The 20,969-nt window shown below is 28.5% G+C and overlaps 1 protein-coding gene across 3 annotated transcripts in view; it reads left to right on the top strand.

The window, feature by feature from the left end:
• Positions 1–20,969, top strand: part of LOC129980934 (protocadherin-like wing polarity protein stan) — a 529,937-nt gene that overhangs the window by 352,413 nt on the left and 156,555 nt on the right. For all 3 annotated transcript variants that reach the window (XM_056091439.1, XM_056091438.1, XM_056091437.1), the window contains exon 5: positions 7,047–7,172. In XM_056091439.1, coding sequence (XP_055947414.1) covers positions 7,047–7,172 — 126 coding nt within the window. The remainder of the gene's footprint in view (positions 1–7,046; positions 7,173–20,969) is intronic.

Below are 20,969 nucleotides of genomic sequence, written 5' to 3'. Positions count from 1 at the left end.
TTCAACCCTTACTTAACCTTTTCTAGGGCCAAGGGAAGTATTCTTCGCTCCAAATTCATCAATCTTTGTTTGAAGTTATGTAGGTTGACTTGAGACCTCGCAAATTTTTTAATAAGACTGAAACTTAGATGCTTCAGTTCCTTATCTCATATAAAATGGTGTGTCTTGATTTGTTACATAATTATTAATTAACAAAATTAATTAATTAATGAAACTAAATTTATATAATAAGCTAAATGAATCCTCTTTCTTAATCCAATTTCAATCGTAAAAATATATTAACATAACATAACCAGAAAAAAAAGGCCTTTTAAAGAGTTAAGGCATCGTGGCTTAATGTGGATAAGTGGCCTTAGAGTTGTAGATTGGAAAACAAGTTCTTTGGGAAATAATCTCATATATGAACTTGATGCACTTCAGATATACTCAGAGTCCATAATCAATAAACTTTACATATGTCTGAATAAGATGCATTGAGGAATATCTAAAGGACAATAAAAGTACTAACAAAATGATTATGTGTACGTGTTGAAGATGATACTTTTTAAAATTCACAATAAAACTGCGCTTTTGCTTTTAGTCTTCAACCTTAAGAAAAATGCAAACAGTTTTGAGGTTAAAAGTTTGACTTGTGCAGGACTTCTTTTTCTTCAAAGATTGTTCAAAGCCGTTTCAATACAGCGACGAAACACACTTTCACTCCTTTGTTTATTCTTTTCTTTTTTTTCTGTCGAACTCTCTTCGACAATTTATTTTTGTACATCTCGCCGACATATTCTCTTGAGGGAATTGTTTACCGATGTGACTCTCTTGTGCCCAATCGACCGCCGTCGGCGATTAAGTTTCCATCGATTAAACAATCGTCCCTCGAACACTCAATCGATGCAAAACCTCACGCACGTTTTCGATTATTTGCAGGGCGATTGTGAAGAGGTCTGTTGGAGCGAAAAGGGGAAAGGAATTGAAGAGGGAAAAAAGTACCCGTGAAAGTAAAATGATTAAATAAACTTTGTTCACTCCCTAAAGATGAGTGCTTTTGTTTGGCTGTGGGAAGTGGAGAATAAATAAAAGTGATTTATATCGATAAAATTGTCTTCGCCACTCAAACTTACGACATAATAAAGGAAAAGCTGCATGAATGCGCATGCTTACAATGTGATAAGTATGAATCAGATGAAAATGGCAAATTTTATGCAATGTAATTTTTCGATAAGCCTTTTTTTTTTTTTTTTGCATTAGGTTTTATTTTTATGAAAACTTTTTTATATCAGTAAAATGTTTATCTCCTATTAAAGTGAACATCACATCATGCATCCTTATAAGAAAATGTTCGTATTTTTTCCTCCTCTTTTTCTTTTTTTTCTTTTTTTTTTTTTTCTTTTCTTTTCTTTTTTTTTTTAATGTTGTCGTTCAAAGAAAGTTGTTTTCGAATAACATAATAAAATGAAAATTTGAATACAAAATAACTTTTATATGGCTTTTATAATATTTTATTAAAAAATTATTTAGTTGATGCTGATGAAAAATATTTAGACCCATTTTAGAATAAACATGAAAAATTATGAAAAAACTTATATAACAACTTATTTATTGTTTAAAATAAATCATATGAAATAAAAAAATATGCACCTAGCGGCGAGAAAACAAAGATTTTTAGTCACAATAAGCAATTATTAAATAAAAATAATAGCAATAATAAAAAATAACTCTTATAATTCTTCAGAATAGATAACTCCAACAGCATAAACAATTTCGAAAATAATAATAATTCTTTTTGTGCTTTGTTTTTGAATAAGATGATTAGAAAATGGGGAATTTGACATTTTTTAAAAAAATTTTATGCGCGTACACATTATTTATTAGTTTGAGATAATTCATTTCTTAAAAGTAGTCAGAAGTCGATAGCCTTATTTTATATGGCTTGAGTTATGTCCAAACAATTCATTACTTCGTCTTAAAGAACTACAACTATTTTCAATAAAGAGTTTATTATTTTGTATTGATATTAATGCTTTCAAAGTTCAGAAAGGAATAGAAACATGTTAATGCTCTTTAGCTAAAAAGAAAATGAAACTTTCGTAATAGTTGTATTTCAATGCTACGTATTCCGAAATAAAAATAAATTTCTAATGGTTCTTTTATATTGGAAGTAAAATATTATTCTAGAGTGTATTGTTCCTATGGAATTTCAACAATTCAATTGGGTTTTTATTTTTTTGCACTTTTCATTTTATAATTTTAATTCATGAGCTTGAATGATTTCTGAATCTTTTCAACGAGTGTCAAGCAAAATTTCATAATCGCCTCAAATGGATTCTATTCAAGTAATGCTGTTTTGTATGTCTATAGTGAACATTTCTAAGCAATTTGTTTTTACTTATCACGTTATTTTAACAATTTCCTTTAATTTAACTCAAATTATTTGATATTTTATTTCTGGGGTAAGAATTCGTTTATAGGTAAAAGAGAAATAATGCTTTTCTTTTCTCGTCTAAATTTGTAAAAATCTAAATTTATAATTTAAGAAATTCTGTAGACTATTCTTATTTTTAACGAGAAAGAAAAGTTCACAAAGAAGTTGCTCCTTTGATAGTTTTTCTGCACAATGAAGGAGGGGGGATAACGATTCTTTATAATCGATTTTCGCTTTTTAATCGATAAGTTATTTTCAAAATAGGAGAGTACAAAATAATATTGTGTTTGTAAAAATTTTAAAAGCGCTTCCTTTCAGATTTTTCCACATTTTTTTATATAAAAATTATCGAAATAATCATTTGAATACAAGAGTATTCAATCAAGTTTTTTAATAATTAAAAATTATTTTAAAGGTATTTTTTATTTATTATAATACCTTTTCATTTCTGAATTTTGTTTCCTATTTATTTCTGAATTTTGGATTTCTGTAGTTCACCTCGAAATGACGATGAGATGCTTCCGGTATGGTGGTTGGATCTCGCCACCCTGGTGGGTACATAAATAGGTGGGGGATCTGACTCCTTCCATCGATGACAAGACGCACTTCTTTCGGGAAGGGTTGTACCGTAGCCGGTGATGGCTCTTAGGACTTAGCCACAGTTCCCGCCAATGTTGCTGTTGCGGCGGTCCTGTCATTCAGTATTCTTGATCCGTGTGCCTTTGGGCGGGTCAGAGAGTCAGTGATATGACTTACCCATAAACGAGTCTTTATTGTTAATAGCTTTTATTGCCATTGAGAATTAACTAGTATGGCATAAGAATAGTAAGACGATATCAGACGAGCTTGGGTTGATAAGTTAGGAGAGTTTGACATGAATTAAATTCTGCCATATCTGGCTGCGATTGGCTTCTTGAGAATATCAAATTCACTATCAATATTCTAAAATGAAAAGTGGAGGGACCTCGTTGGTTTCAACTCTCAGTTTTACTTTTATGAGCCGATGTTTTATATTTATTCGTCGATTTGACGACCCCCCCCCCTTCTCGTTTTTACTGCAACCCAATTAGTTATACGCAATTACAAACCTATTTTCCATTTAGGTAGCTGTAATCTGATGTCTCAGGTCGAAAATTATCTGTAAATTCATTAGAGTTACACTATACGCATTATATTGTTTTTCGATACCAGTAATTACGAGAAAAAGCCATCTGGATTTTTATACTATCATAAGCAAACTACTTTTTATACTAATTACGATCCTAAGTAAGCTGCTTTTTTATACTTGTTACGATCCTAAGTAAGCTGCTTTTTATACTAGTTACGATCCTAAGCAACCTGCCTTTTATACTAGTTACGATCCTAAGCAACCTGCTTTCTATACTAGTTACGATCATAAGAAAGCTGTTTTTTAATACTAGTTACGATCATAAGCAAGAAAATTTTTTTATACTAGTTACGATCATAAGAATTTGTTTTCTAATACTAGTTACGATCATAAGCAAGCTGTTTTTTAATACTAATCTCGATCATAAGCCTGTTGATTTTTTTATATACCAATAATTACGATCATAAGTGAGTTGATTCTTTTGATACCAGAAATTACGATCATAAACTTGAAGTCCTAGCGCATGAGCAGTAAACTAGCTTTTACTTATCAGAGTCAGTTGTATTGAATCGAGAAGTGGGTTCGTGTCATTTAGCGGAGAGCGCGATTTCTTTTTATTCCTTTCTTTCATTCAATATTTAATTAAAGGTTAGCCTCTTGTTTATTTGAAGTATGCCATTAGAGTGATCTCGATATTGAACAAAGACGTTTCGTTCTTCCCAAAAAATGTTCCATCATAAAAAGTAATTAACTCACTTTTGTGAGTTTTATTATTCCGTGTTCCTTCTATAAAAATACGATGACATGGAAGTTCGGAATAAATTGTTGCGAAAATGACAGAAAGTATTTTGCGTTTAAAAACTAATTAAAAAGTTTCTTTAGTGGAAACCCAAACTTGATGGAGATGCGTTTTTATGATTAAGAGCAATTCACGAAGTTATTTCTCTTTCTTCTGTGGCATTTTTTGTTGTAAATTAGGATTGCTAAAATTTATATTTAATTATATTTTATTTGCCAATATAATTTTTTTAATTTTGAAGTTGGTAGTCAAAAAGTTTATAAAATAACTTGTCATTTATTTAATAAATTTATTGTTTGTGAGAAAGGTAGTTGAAAACCTTCAAAAATACTTTCTTTGCTTTTAAAAGCACTTCGTATTTTGAATTAATACAGTCTGAATACATTTTCTGTTGGCTTTTAAGACATTCGCCGCAGACAATACTTTTTCATGATATAATAGGCAAAATGAGAAATAATTATTTGAAAAAGAAAATATCATATATTCGTCATCTAATGGCATATTGTCAGGAGAAATGCATGCAATACGATGGTGAAAAAAGAAACAGTAGCTTAGAAATTAAATAACAGATGTTTTTAAACGACATCTGCTACAAATGTTTAGTGATTACAATTTGTTTATCAATATTTCGAAATATAATATAAACGAATTTTTGATTTATCCTTTAATGTAAATAAAATTTCAACAACTTTACTATTTTGTTACTGTTTTTCTTTACTCGATTCTTTGTTACAATTTTAAGGATTAGCATTCGATTTACTGCTATTTAAATACTCCATGGCAAATACTAGGAAATAAAATATTAAAAACTACATTTCAAAACTTTAATTTCAGTTGAGTTCCTGTGTATTGAATTTGTAGATTTCTAGGGGAAAAAATCAATATATAATAAATTTCAGTAAATAGATATATATATTAAAATTGTTCATCATTTTCTGACAAAAAATAATGTCTGAATTAATTTTTTTAGAATAAAAGAAGACAAGGAGTTTTTTCGTTATTTTTTTATACAAATAACAACAATGTTTCAAAACTATTGATATCGTAATTTCATATTTCCTTGTTTTGTGTTTACCTTTCAGCTCGCTTTTAGTGCTTTTTGTTAAATTTAACTTCTCCCTAGCATTTAAATATTTCAATCTGGAAACTAACCTCTCAAAAAAGAAAACTAAAGCTAATTTATATTTTAAGTAAAAAAAATCTAGAAGAGGAACTCAAAATGATGTATAGTTCTCCAGAAAATGTCTAGCGTTTCCCCGGAAAAAAAAAACTTTTGACGAAAAATTGCTTAGCAGAAAGAATTTGTAAAGTAGTTTCTCTTCTTTAATTTATATATTTTCTCACAAAGGAAAGAGATTTCAGATATTTGTTTACAATAGGGATAGCTAACTTTTACCTGAAAATGTTTGATCGATACGTAGAATTTTATTTGATTGTAACAGAAATTACTATCCTATTATAAATCTAACATTCCTGAAAAAGTTCGATGCATACAAATTTCTAAAATTTAGAAATTAGACTTATATATTTTTAAAAAACTAAGCAATGTTTTTAATGGAAGCACTTTACTTATCAATTTTTGTATTAACTTGTATTTGTATATTCCTGCAAAGTATAAAGTAATTGGCATTCCCTTGCCGTTTGTTGCAAATATTTAAAAATATCAATTGTTATTGGATATAGTATAGAAACTAATTCATTAGTTTCTAAAATGTTTGTAAAAATATATTACAGTCGCTTTCGCTTTTAATAAAACTAACCTACGTTAAAATTCTGAATTGGGAAATCTCAACAACTGAAGTATAACTAAATAGCAATGTTTTAAATTGATGGAATTTTAATATAGCTTACAATAACCTAATTACTGCATCACAAACTTTAATGTATTGAATATATGCATCGAATTATGAATATTCAATTTACTCACCGCAATATCCATTCATATTATCATTTAGAATATTTAGAATTCCAAATTGTGCGAGAGTGAAGTCTCTTTCCGCTTTTCATACAGTTATATCCCATGATGTATGATTAAAAATGTCAAAACTTTGTAATAAGAATTTAAATGAACGCGTTGCTTTGGGTTAGATTAATTTTAAAGAATCTATATCGCTGTTTATAAGAAATTGATAAATTCATATTTAAACACCCAGTTTGGATTTATTAAATAAAGTAATTATAATGATGTAAGATGTAAAAGAATAATTCATTTTATAGCGTATAATTTTTTCACATTTGAAATCCTCTAATTAAAGATTAAAAAATTGTTTCAATAATTTTTGAGTAATTAAAGAGTACTTATATCAGAAAATACGTATGTATGAAAGAAACATGCGTATTAAAATATAACCATTTAATATTTTTTTCAATAAAATTTTAAATACTTCAAATTAATTATCGTTTATTCTGGAAGTGGTGCAGGCTCTTTTTTACCGTTTGTTTCTATAAACTTAAAAGTTAGCATGTTCGTTAATCAAAAATATAAATTAATTATACGAAGTCTGGCAATGTTACTAATAATTTATTAATATGTAATTTGAGTACATAAATTCCTTTTAGGCAAATTTTACAAAAATAATGCATATTTGTAGGCTGTAAATGAACTTAAAAATTTTTGTAAACTAGACAATTGTAAGGGTCATGAACGTTTATATTTCAATATATGGCTTTGTATTCTTCAAATATACCTTTGATCATTTGTTTCTCATTGGCTTATGATGTTTCAGGCATGAAACACAAGTACGAATGCGACACGGAAGTGAACCTGTGTTACTCTAGTCCCTGCGGCCCGAACGGTACTTGCATACGGGAGGAAGGAGGTTATACCTGTATCTGTCGAGAAGGTTTTACAGGTAAGGATTCATATTTATTTTCTTGGTCATGATTGTTGTTGTTGTTGATTTAAATATGGCAATGAAATAAATTTCTTTATATTTTTTGGTTAATAAAGTGACAGATATTGAAAAAAAAATAATAGAATATATTGGAAGCCGCTTAATGGGGTTCGGTTTAATGCTATAATTCGATTTATTTAATAAAATTCTTTTGATAAAGTTTACAATAAAAATTCTTTTGATAAAATATAAAATGCAATATAAAAATTATTTTGACAAAATACGCAACCGAGATATCCTAATATAGCCAAAAATATTCATTTAGTAAAAAAATATTTATAACTGACATTTAATGTTACCAGTTTAGTAGAAAATTGACTGATCCATCATTTTCCAACTAGCAGTTGATTTCTTGAAATTTCTTGCCCCAATTGTAAAGAAACAAATGGCAGCCGTTGTTTCGATCGGATGGGAATTACATTTTTTTTATCTGGACCAGAACGATCTGGATTGGTGTGAAGGGGCAACTACGCTGCTATGTGTGGCAGAAATCTGTCAAACAGCTGTACGCTATTTCTTTCTAGTGAATTACGTTATCAAAATGATTAAAAAAACGTGTTAACGATAAACAAGTGATCAAATTTCCCCTTGTGGTTAGTTAAAATGACCACAAAAGAAATTCCTTAAACTGGAGATTATATATATATATAAATCATTTTCTCATGTTTAGTAAAATTGCTTTACAGTTTTATTTATTTATCCTTTGTATAATTTTTATTCACCCTGTTATTATTTATAGATACCACATTTATAACTTTACACTATAAATTTATCAGGTAAAACCAAAAAAAAAAAAAAAAAAATCCATAATACCGTTGAATAAAATGAATGGAGCAATAGTTCAAAGTCTCGACTTTTTAACTGTTACCTGCAATTTTATGGATATATTAGTATCTCAAGTAAATTACTAATGACTCCAAGCAGGTAATTTTCTCTGATATTTAAGACAACAAATTTTCCAATCATTAGTAAAGTTCTAACAATCATAACAGAATTTCTTTATTTTGTTAAAAGATATTTTATCTTTCCGGATCCAATAATGCAGTAAGACAGAAACAACTGTCATTAATCTTTTCCGTTTAAAAGTTTAAAAATGGTAATAATTTCGAAGATTTATTTAAGAAGATCTAATATTTAAAGGAAAGGCAATAACTGCAATTAAACTTCCCCTTCCTCGCATTAATCATTCTCTTGGATGAAAAATTTTCTTTCACGGGGATGGTAATATTTACCTTCATTCGGTGGCCTTTTCAACTAGGACCTTAATTTAATTTTTTAGGTAAATACTTTGGTGTTTTCCTCTAAAGCGTGATAAAATGTCTTCAAAATGTCTCGGTAAACTTCAACATTTAAGATAAATTGAAGTATTTTCATAAGAAAATGAAAAAAACACTTTTCACGATACAATTATGCAAATCTCTTTCTGTGTTGGATTTTTATTAAATTTAATTCAGCTGAACGTTTAGCTGAAGGTTTTTGAAAATAATTTTATTTGATTTTAGAATTCAAAGACGATGAGAGTTTTTTTTTTTTTACTACTTTATTATTTAAATACTTTCATTCTTCTATGAATTTCATAGCGAATAAAAATTTTCCGATGAGTAAACAATAATCGCTAGTAGAAAAAATAAAAAAAAACCCGAAACTTATTATTACAAAAGAATAAATTAATATCTCTGCTAGATGTTTCAAATATGTGATACACAGATAAAATAGATTAGAGTTTTGAATTTAAATTCTTCGTGACGTAACTGCATTAATCTATTTTTTATAAACTTGTCGAGTTCATTTCGTCAAATAAATGTAGTTTTTAATTTTATTTCTTTTGTATTGAAATTTTATTTAGATATATGTGAACTATTTTCTGCGATGCTATCACAGTTTTCCATTTGTATGAAATTTCAATCAGTTATAAGATATATTCTAAAAATGAAATACTATCATACAATTTTTTAAAAATAATTCTTAGCTATTTGAAGTATTTTGTAATCCGTTACTTTCTAATATCAGGTACATGAAAATAGAATTAACTCAGTGAATACTATTTCATATAATGTTCTTGTTCTTGGAGATTTTTAGATAATTCTTATTTATTACATTTTATGTTGTTGGATTAAGCATTCATTTTCTAACAGTCTTTAGTTTTTATTTGAAAATAGATGTTTTTAATATAATAAAAGCACAAAAAGATATAAAAAGTTTTCTTTGTGGAATTTTTGAATTCTATCAAGTGATTATTTTTAACTTCAGCTTTAGTTTTTACAATTCTTTTTTATAATAATTTCTTTCAAATTCTGTTTCCTTTATAAAAATTTATAGAATTTTACTGTAATTGAAGTGAAATATAATTTCATTTCTATCATTCCGAAATATCTTTCGTTAAATTTTACAAAACTTTTTAATGATACAAAGTACTTTTGTAATTTAGCTACATTTGCTCTCGAATTTCATATGATAACGATTACTGCATGCTATTGTAAAATACGATAGGTTCCAGTAGTTACATCCAATATTTGGCATGAGACATTTTTACATAGAAACAAGGATATGTGATATTTAAAATATAAAAGGATGCTGGTATCAGACATCCGAATTCGATTAAAATTATTTCATACAGGACAATTTTTCTAAATCTATTTTGTGATAAATGATATTATGTAAAATATAATAGTGATTGTCCTACACAGCCAGCTATTGCCCTTCTTTCCAGATGCTGCATCAAAATTTGAATATTGTGCATTAGACTTGCGACATTTAATGTATTAGGGTGTCCCATAAGTTTTTTTCCTATTTCTAATAAGAAATGAATGCACAATATTTACTGTTTAAGATATTATTTATTTTATATAACACTTTTGCTCTATAACCTTCTTCCATCTCTCAGGAAGCTTAATTATGCCTTCTTTCCAAAATTGTTGAGTTTTGGATAAGAAATAAACCTCGAGGTGCGCTTTTATTTCGCTGATGGATTTAAGGCGCTTTTCGCGAAGAGAATTTTGTAAAGTCAGTAAAAAGTAATGATCAGATGAAGAGAGATCTGGAGAGTATGCAGGATGCGGTAAAATATCGCAATCAAGCTGTAAGAGCTTCTCTCTTACCACTAATTAATATGTGGTCTCGCGTTATCATAATGATAAACAACGCCTCGTCGGTTTCTTAATTTTGGTCGGGTTTTTTGCTATGGCAGCTTTTAATTCATTTAGTCGATGACAGTATTTCGTAAAATTTATCGTTTCACCTTGAAGAAGGAGCTCATAGAATTGCGCTTTTCCAATACCACCAATAGACAAAAGAACTTTTTTGATATATAGTCCCTCCTTTGAGACAGTAAAAGAGCTCTGGTACGACTGAAACCTATAACATAGACGGCTAATAGATAAGCCTGCATGTTTCCACAAGCAGAGCCAGATAGGGTCATTCATAGCGTAATGAGAAAGAAACTTTTGGGAAGCCTTAATATAAGTGATGAAGGTGATATTTAAAATATAAAAAGATTCTGGTATCAGGCATCCGAATTAAATTAAAATTACAGGGCAATTTTTTAAAATGTATTTTGTAGTAAATGTTATTGTGTAAAATACAATAGTGACTGTCCTAAACAGTCAGCAATTGCCATATGTTCCAGATACTGCATCAAAAATTGACATTTTGTACTTCAGACTTACGACATTTTGATATATAAACAATGATAGGTGATACTTAAAATATAAAAAAGATATTTATTTCAGGTATTCGTTATAATAAACGTCTCATACAGAAAACGTTTTTTAATCTAATTTCTTCTTTCACTTCTAAGACAGAATATAAAACTCACCTAGAAACAAAGAAAAAAATGGGCCTAGTCAGGAAATTCACCCACTGCCCGAAGTGATGGTGTTTTTTCGTCCACCATTCAGTCCGCCCAAGTTCCAGTAACTACCTCTGTTTGAAATCCACTTGGCGTTTTACTGGAAGAAAAAGAATCAATGGCAGTATCAAGAGATCAGCATTGTCAGCAAAAAACTGCGGGTTTCTTTTTTCTTCTTCTTTTTATGGCTGTTCGTGCTGCTGAGCCATTTTCTGGGGGAAGTTTATACACTTTCAAAACTAAAACCTTGGAAAACTTTGGAAATTCGAGAATAAAAAAGGGCTCGATGACAATCTGCATTAGAAGTATTTTTAATTTCCTTTATTCCCAGTAAACTTATAAGGTTTTAGAGAATTATTTAAGGCATGCATTTAGATTTCAGATTTAAATGAAACTAATTTAATCAGAATGATGTTGGCCTTGACGACAATTTGCCATCCGAAAACTAATTGGATGCTTATAATGCTTTACTAGACACAGTCGCCGGTTCAATTATTTGAAATACGACACTATTTTAACTAGAATAAATAGTTTTGATCTCAGTAAAAATCTATCTACATTTCATAAATAAAAAAATATTTGTTTTGTAAGTTTTAATTATATATGCAATCCAATGTCCTCATAACTATCTCAATGGAAATCGAAATGCTACATGATTTATACACTTAAATCAATTTAAAATTAATTTCAATGTATTTTCAAAATTGTTTTGGACCTTTTTCGTACATTTTAGGAAAAAAAAAAGTTTTTTTGTAATGTTTACTGTAATTGTTATAATAGGCATAACCAAATCAAGCATTTTTGGTAAGTCAAATATTTAAGCCCAAAATAAATTAAAACTGACACCCTTACATAAATAAAGCATATACATGTAAATGTTTGCCTTATATAATAAAGGGATTCTTTAAATCAAGAGGATTATAAGCTTAGCTATCACTTTTAATTGGACAAAAATTCTTTATTGTAAATTTTTTCTGGTAGAAAAAGAAAAAAAAACTTTTGCTATTTAAAAGTTTGTAAGGATAAATATATTATTTTTTTAATGAAATTTCATATGGTTAGAATAAGAAAATTTATCAACCTTACTTCGAACACAAAATCTAAAGATTCCTCTCGGCAAGCTGGAAGGCAAAGGTGGATAGATTCCTTTACATCTGAGTTTTGCCGGCATCCTGGCATAGGGGTAGCGCATCTTCCCTTGATCTGGGTGTCCCGAGTTCGAGTCCCGGTTTGAGCATGGTTGTTCTTCCTGTTCTATCTGTGAGATGTGTGAATGTGCCCTCCGGTAAAAAAGGGTTGCGCAAGCGAATGAGTGATGCGTGAGTATCAAAGTCGTACTCTTGGTCCAAGTTGGCTCTACGTTAAAAACAAGAGGCGCTCCTTCTTAGGCTTAAATCGGCTGTCTTTGAACAGCGAGCTTGTCCGAACATAAGAAACAACAACAACATCTGAGTTTCTGTTTGGCAACATAAATTGTTGATGTTAGAAACAATCAACATTATTGAGTGAGAATCATTTTTTAGCCCTAACTTCTAAGATATTGCAGTTATTAAAAAACTTTAAGCACAAAAATGTGTTCGTTTTAATGAAGTGCTAATTTGGCTAATTGGATTTATTTTTCTATCTTCATTATTAAGAAAGATACAGAGAATTGAAAAATATCTCTCACACGATGCCCATCCCTTTTGAGTTAGATGGGCCATTTACGAACTCGTCCGAGATTTTTACATTTCTAACAGCATATTCAGTTAAAAACCAAACAAAGTTACTCTAATCATTCTGTTTACAAGAAAACATGAGCAGCGTGTTATACACATACATATACATACATATTTTGTTTGTTTCTAACCTGCTGAACGAACGAAGGATAGTTTTGGGTTCCAGGAGCCATGATCGGTGAAGAACTGAAGAAATTTTACCGGTACCTAGTCATGAGAACTATTGCAATTGGCAGTCTTACTATAGGAATCTACCTAAAATTGGATCACATTTAAAGAATGCATTTATAACTGAATATAAATGTGTTATAACTGAATATTTTCTTTTGTGAAATACGTAAAAAGAATCTAGAATTTTTTGCGTTCTAATTCAATTTAAAATGGATGATAAAATTAGAAATTTTATAGACATTATTTTACGCAATAAATCTCTTTAAATTTATAAGCTAGAACCCTAAATAATAAAATTAACTACAATTAAATGATGCATTCAGTAGTCAATGAATTTAGTGAATAAATTAAATCAAGCTGTTGCAGCTATAGCTCACAATAACGTTGAAAAACACATCATTAAATTTTAGTGCAACATTAATCATAATTCTCTGACATACCCTCTTAAGCTTGTCAGCACTTAGGAAATAACTGTAATTTATAGCTTAATTACCGAACTTATTAAATATGCCTGCCATTGAACCAGTTATTTTCTGTCGAAAATTAAAATTTTATTTTGAAAATAAGCTAGCCGGTGCTATTGCGGAATCCATAAGAACCTTCTGGGTGGTTAAAAAAAGTGGATCGTTTATAAGCATTAGGAATGTAGTAATTAGTTCGCGTTATATCAGTGTAATTACTCTGATTAAATAGTAATTAGGTGGTTACAGTTGAATGCGGAACAGTTAACGATTTTCGGCTTGTGCCTTTTTGGTAATTACTTGTTTTCTTAATTCATTGAAAAAGTTTGGGAGCCAACATTAAAAAAGGAAGAAAGAGAAAAAAAAATTATTCTTTAATTCGCCTGAGGGTTTTTTGTGATCATATCTTTTCTTTATTCATCGTTTTCGTTTAATTTTTTTTTTCAATCTTTCGGAAGTGATATCGATATTTTCATCGTCACCTTTCGCCGGTATCGATATCGATTGCATGTAACGGAGAAAAAGATGATTTTTTTATATTGAAATTATTTGTAATTCCTCTGTCGAGGGTAATTTTCTTTTTTCCCCTTTTCAACTTAATGTACTAGGCGTTAAAAACGAATATTCTCGTCTTCTCGTCTTTGCAAGTTTTTTTTTTTTTTTTTTTTAATGATGGAGAAGTTTTCTCTGATACATTTGAATATAAAAACAAAGAAGAAATGTTAAAGCTGAAGAAGCATCGATCAATTTAATATTGCCGAGGCATCTGTACATTTTAATGGCGTCATTTTTATTTTTATGAAAAGAAAATCACATCACTGTAAAAGATATGTAAATTTATTAGATTAATTAGGCATCTAAATCTATAATGGTGCCAGAACTCGACTCCTATAAGAAAGTGCATGTGCGAAACAAATAGAACATGTATAAGGCTATCACAATTTTATTCTTAAAAATATTTGTTAAGGGTGACATGAACATCAACCTACATATAATAGATTTCATTGAAATTAAAAACCACTCAAATTCTTTGTGAACGAGTTGGTCCTCAAAGGCTCCTAGTTAAATATAAAAAAGAGAATAATTCTTAGTTTTACGTTTTCATATCTGCAATGAATTAAAAATCCTTTATGGAAGAACGAATGCCATATTGATTATATCGCAATAATATGCTTGATATAATTTTATAAAATATGACATGTTTTTTATGTTTATATTATTATACCTTTCAGTTACCAGAGGGGAGTTTCACACAAAAATATGACCAGTTTTGTGTCAAGTTAGCACAGCGAAAATGAGTATACATCTGAATCTCTCTCACAGATCGGTTTTAAAATTTGATATAAATTTAAGACATTTTAAATTTGATTTAATTTCTAATGACATTTTATAGATATTCGCATTCAAGCATGCAGACGTACAATTAACCTTTGTAAAATATGATCCAAAAATTGCCAACCATGTATAAATTGTTGATAAAATTATAAACTTTGGTCCAAAATTTGGTAAGCATATATAAATTGCTAAAAAAAATTATAAAGCGAATTTAATCCATCATATATTTTTTAGAGTTATTGTGTTGATTTGCATGTGTATAAACTGATAGATCCCTCGTTGATTAATATAATTTTGGAGTCAAGACGAATTTTAAATTTCATTTAATTTCGTATGGGACTTTAGAAATATTCACGTTTAAACATGCTGCCCTATATTGAACTTTTAGAAAATTTTTTAAACGTATACAAAATTGGTGGTAAAATTATAGAACGAATCTTCTTCATCATATGTTTTTTTAGAGTTATTATATTGATTTGCAATCGTATAAACAAATAAACGTCTCGTTGATAAATGTCGTTTAAAATTTTAAAGAAATATATGATTTATTTTAAAGATCATGAACCAAATATCATCCTTCTAGTATACAGATACATATAAATCCAAAAATATGAATATTGGGCTCAACCTGCTAATTAATGAAACTCCTGATTGTTGTCAAACGTCTTGATATTGATGAATTTTGTTAAGAATTTTTAAGAAATATATGATTTATTCTAAAGATCATGAACCAAATATCATCCTTCTAGTATACAGATACATATAAATCCAAAAATATGAATATTGGGCTCAACCTGCTAATTAATGAAACTCCTGATTGTTGTCAAACGTCTTGATATTGATGAATTTTGTTAAGAATTTTTAAGAAATATATGATTTATTCTAAAGATCATGAACCAAATATCATCCTTCTAGTATACAGATACATATAAATCCAAAAATATGAATATTGGACTCAACCTGCTAATTAATGAAAATCCTGATCGTTGTCTTGATGTTGTCAAACGTCCTGATGCTGATGAATTTAGTTAAAAATTTAAAAAAAAAATATGATTTGTTCTAAAGATCATGAACCAAATTTCATCCTTTTACTATACAGATACATGTAATTCCAAAAATATGAATATCGAACTCAACCTGCTAATTAATGAAACTCCTGATTATTGTCCTGATGTTGTCAAACGTCCTGATGCTGATGAATTTCGTTAAAAAAATTTAAGAAATATATGATTTGTTCTAAATATCATGAACCAAATTTCATCCTTTTACTATACAGATGCATATAAATCCAAAAATATGAATATTGGACTCAACCTGCTAATTAATGAAACTCCTGATTGTTGTCCTGATGTTGTCAAACGTCTTGATATTGATGAATTTTGTTAAAAATTTTTAAGAAATATATGATTTATTCTAAAGATCATGAACCAAATATCATCCTTCTAGTATACAGATACATATAATTCCAAAAATATGAATATTTGACTCAACCTGCTAATTAATGAAACTCCTGATTATTGTCCTGATGTTGTCAAACGTCCTGATGCTGATGAATTTCGTTAAAAAAATTTAAGAAATATATGATTTGTTCTAAAGATCATGAACCAAATTTCATCCTTTTACTATACAGATGCATATAATTCCAAAAATATGAATATTGAACTCAACCTGCTAATTAATGAAACTCCTGATTGTTGTCCTGATGTTGTCAAACGTCTTGATATTGATGAATTTTGTTAAAAATTTTTAAGAAATATATGATTTATTCTAAAGATCATGAACCAAATATCATCCTTCTAGTATACAGATACATATAATTCCAGAAATATGAATATTTGACTCAACCTGCTAATTAATGAAAATCCTGATTGTTGTCTTGATGTTGTCAAACGTCCTGATGCTGATGAATTTCGTTAAAAAATTTTAAGAAATATATGATTTGTTCTAAAGATCATGAACCAAATTTCATCCTTTTACTATACAGATGCATATAATTCCAAAAATATGAATATTGAACTCAACCTGCTAATTAATGAAAATCCTGATTGTTGTCTTGATGTTGTCAAACGTCCTGATGTTGACAAAAACATTAATTTATCTTCATAAAAAGTATTATTATAACATATTTCTTGCTGTGTTGTTTGATTATTAATATTTAAATTTTTTAAATCAGTTTTTTATTTATCTAAGAATAATAAATAATCTTTATGTAAAAAAAAGTGAAACACTTTCTTGTGGACTTTCCAGCATGTTCAGAATGATGTTGGAGAAATAATTTTCGCTTCTTTATGCCATGGAAATTATCTTTAGTAACGAGTCCATCGTGAAAGATAAGAGGTGATAATAATAAAAAAAAAAGAAAAACAACAACCTATAAGCGATACGTTACGCTGTTAATTATAAATGAATTTAATTAGATTCTAATTTAGGAAGCTCAGAAATTAATATCATTAATGAAGTTGCTGCGCATATCTGGAGTGTGTCTGACACTTTCTGGCAATTAATTACCGTTAGAACAGAAAAAAATAACCCGAATACTTTTCTGCTCGTTTATATTTTATTGAAAGAAAAATGCAGTGAACTAATAAAGATTTAAAAAAGGACGTAAAATAATTGACGCCGCGTGAGATTTATACTCAACTAATTTCCGTTACGATATCGTCTTTTTTTTTTCTTTCAGATTTATAGGGATGATAAATTAGGCGACAGGCCAAATTATCCGTTATAATTGCATTCGGAGACTAGTTAAATGTAGTTAACTATAGCATTTTCCTTTTTCGGATATTTTCGTTTTGATTGAAAATATGATAAAAGCAATATTGATATATTTTTTTTAATTTATCGAAAATTAATTTAAATTAATATATATTGATAAATTTAATAATAATAATAATGATTAAAATTACTTAATGATTAATTGCAATAATTTATTTAATTTTAATTTTTTTTATTTCATCTTCGTGATTTTGAAAATTATTTATACAATAATTAAGTTACTCCTTTAGTTCATAATTATTTGCAATTTGAAATCTTTGCAATTATAAAACTGTTTTGTATATTTAATTATTTGTTACTCCAAATGTTAATAAATTCCTTTGATAAAAAAATTTCATAATGTAATAAAAATGTAAATAAATTTCCTATTTATAATATTGTTTCACCATGTGCATAGATTTCTGCTAAAATATGGAAATTAAGTATTATGACGACAAACATCTCTCTCTTTTGAGTGCGGAAGATTTTTTTTTCTCATTTTATATAGTTGATTATAGTATGTGTCGATATACTTAATACATGTATACTTCATATAGTGTACGCAGCCATTAATACATATCTACTAGAAATTTGTTAAAGTAAAAATAAAGTCTTCGCTCGAAAAACAGCATCGTTTTTAAATGATTAAATTAATATTCCGAGAAACAATACGTTTATACTGTTACGTAAGCATGTTGCCCCGCCTCTCACTTGTAACGCCCTCTAGCGGTATATGTAAAAAACCATCAGTCTTTGTAACATCATCGACGTAGCAGCAACGCCGAAAGGCAAGGCTCAAAGTAACTCCCGAAAGCGGAGAAACAATAAAATCTTTAAAATACAAAAAAAGGTCCGTCATCATTATCGAACCTCTCCATACACTGTGTACTTTAAATTGGAACAGCAGATTAATCGGTTTTAAAACAATTCCGTTTTCTTCTTTTTTTTTGGGGGGGGGCAATATTGTTATAAATTGAAAAATAATTTTATTTGGACTTAAAATATGTTTTTGCAAACTTAATTAACGTTGGTCATCTTGTCTCTTCCTCTGTGGTCAAAAGATAAATGAGATAGTAATGGCAGGGGGGGGGAGAGAAAATCTAAAACTGAAACATTATGCTTTTTAGTGGTTTAAAATACAGAAATATGCATGTTGTATAAGTAAAGAAAAATGCAGTGAATTAATAAAGCCGCGACTGAGGAATATTCCTCCTTTTAATGGAACAAATATTTAATTTATATATGATAGGTATTGATCCGACTCTGTAATGTTGTTTTCTTTCATTGTTAATATCATTGCTTAAGAAGCAAATTTACATATAGATATAGGTCATAGATAATATTAGATGTCATAGAGATAATAGATGCCAGGTCAATGACTCTCGACAGTGATGATAATTTGGCAACAAAAATGAAGATTCTAGAAAATACAAGAATCATGGCGATATATCAATTAAGAATTAAGATCTTTCTAAAAGATTACATATGAAAGAAATGAAATGAATACACAAAGAATCACTTTTTTTAAAGTGTTATCGCATTGTAATCTGATGCACCGAGCGTAATTATGGTGCCGTTGTTATTTAAATAGAGATTTGCTGTTTACCAATGGATTGTTAATTTCTACTAGTGCTGTTCTTTATGTATATATCAGATTATGTGTTTCGTGTTTTTCATGACATAAAGCATCATTTGAAATTGTCCAGCTAGTTGTAGTAAATTCATTGTATATCCACCAAACAATTTCTTAGAACAATATGCGTATTAATTGTTTTCGAATTTTACTAGTAATTTTATGTATTGTTAATATAGGTAAATGAAAATACTTAGTAATGTTATTATGTTTTGGGTCTCCATGATGAATTAAATGAATTTAAACAAAATTTATGGGAAAAAAATCCAACGATAAATACCTTTTTAATAATAAACAACAAAAAGAACTAATTTTATTAACCAATCAATCATTCAATAATCCGCTCAATCAGAACTTTTTTTTTTCGGTAGAATTTTTTGCTGGGTAAAAATTCTACGGTAAAATCTGTTTGCGAAAATATAATCGTATATTTCTCTAGTAATTAATTCATTAGCTGCAATTGAAAATAATATTATTTGTAGAGAATTACAGAGAATGTTAACAATGTGTACATGATATCTTATTAAGCATCTGTCGGGTTGCAACACCATTGTGGGAATTTTTTTTTTTTTTAATTTTCTGGTATACGCAGTTGAAAAAGCAATTTCTCTGAAATTAAGAATTCTCTCATTTTTATTTCCGTGGCAATTAGAGTAGAAGTTCCAGCTGTTTAGTTATATTTTTCGCTTAATTAAAGGGACTGACAGCGGCATTTTTAGTGTGTGTTTTTCTCAAAACTAACTTTTCTTAATTTACTGCATGAAACATTTAATTTAGTGTAGGTAACTATAACTACTAAACTATAACTAGTACTAAAAATTGTTTATTTAAGTGACAGTTTAAATATTTGTTGGAAATGATGTGTATTTTGAAATAATGCGAAAGTAACAAAGTATCGCTTATTTAGATTAAAAAGTAAATGAATACTAAAAAAAAATTTAAATGATCATTTTTTTTCTTCATAATGCCATGCACTAATTACAACGAGAAATATTTTGCACGTTTAGTATTATAATTAGTGAAATTAAAATTTTTCTCATAGTTAATTTTTTCCGTTGTCGATAAACTTCTAAATTTATCATATTTTACTTAGTTACGTTTGAATATTTCTACTAATAATAAAGTGTGTATGCACTAGTATGTATTCGCATTTTACAAGAAAAATCGTTTAAATTAGCTACAAATTATGGCACGAATGGTTCTTATGTGTATAAATGATGATGGTTTGATGTTTAAAAATATTTTGCTTAGGCAGCAAGTGAAACTAAGTTAAAAAAAATATCTGATCAAAATTTTATCAATTATAAAGTTCTATGAGCCTACTAGTAGCCAAAGGCGGCTAATATAAATTTTAGTTTTTAATGGGTGTGTAGGAATTTTTTCTTATGATATTCAATGTTGATTAATTTCTAATTCCAATTTGATTCAGTTCCCTGTTTTTCCTTCTTTTTCTCTAACCCCAAATAAGAAGTGGGGGGACTAATTGGAATGGGCGCGGAATTCCCTCAGCAGTGATGCTAATTCATATTAATGTAAAACAGAAACTGCTGTTTAACAGAGACTTGATAATTTTTATTCATCTTTAAAGTTAATTTCATTATTTCGAAAAAAAAATACAGTCGTTTCCCATTAAACTTTTTTAATGACTATTTTTTATTTAGTGTTATAAAATATCGTTTTTTTTTTTTTTTTAAATATAGTTTGGTTTGTATTAGTGTGTAGGGTGGGGTGGGATGGGTGGAGTGGGGCGGGGCGGGGAGGGGGATTGTGTTAATGAAAAAATGTTTCATATTCTACTTCTGCTTCTGTAATTATTTTGAAAGATGAATTTAAAAT

This window comes from Argiope bruennichi, chromosome 8 (genome assembly GCF_947563725.1).
Source record: "Argiope bruennichi chromosome 8, qqArgBrue1.1, whole genome shotgun sequence".
Taxonomy (NCBI): domain Eukaryota; kingdom Metazoa; phylum Arthropoda; class Arachnida; order Araneae; family Araneidae; genus Argiope; species Argiope bruennichi.
This window is presented reverse-complemented; position numbering and strand designations above follow the sequence as displayed.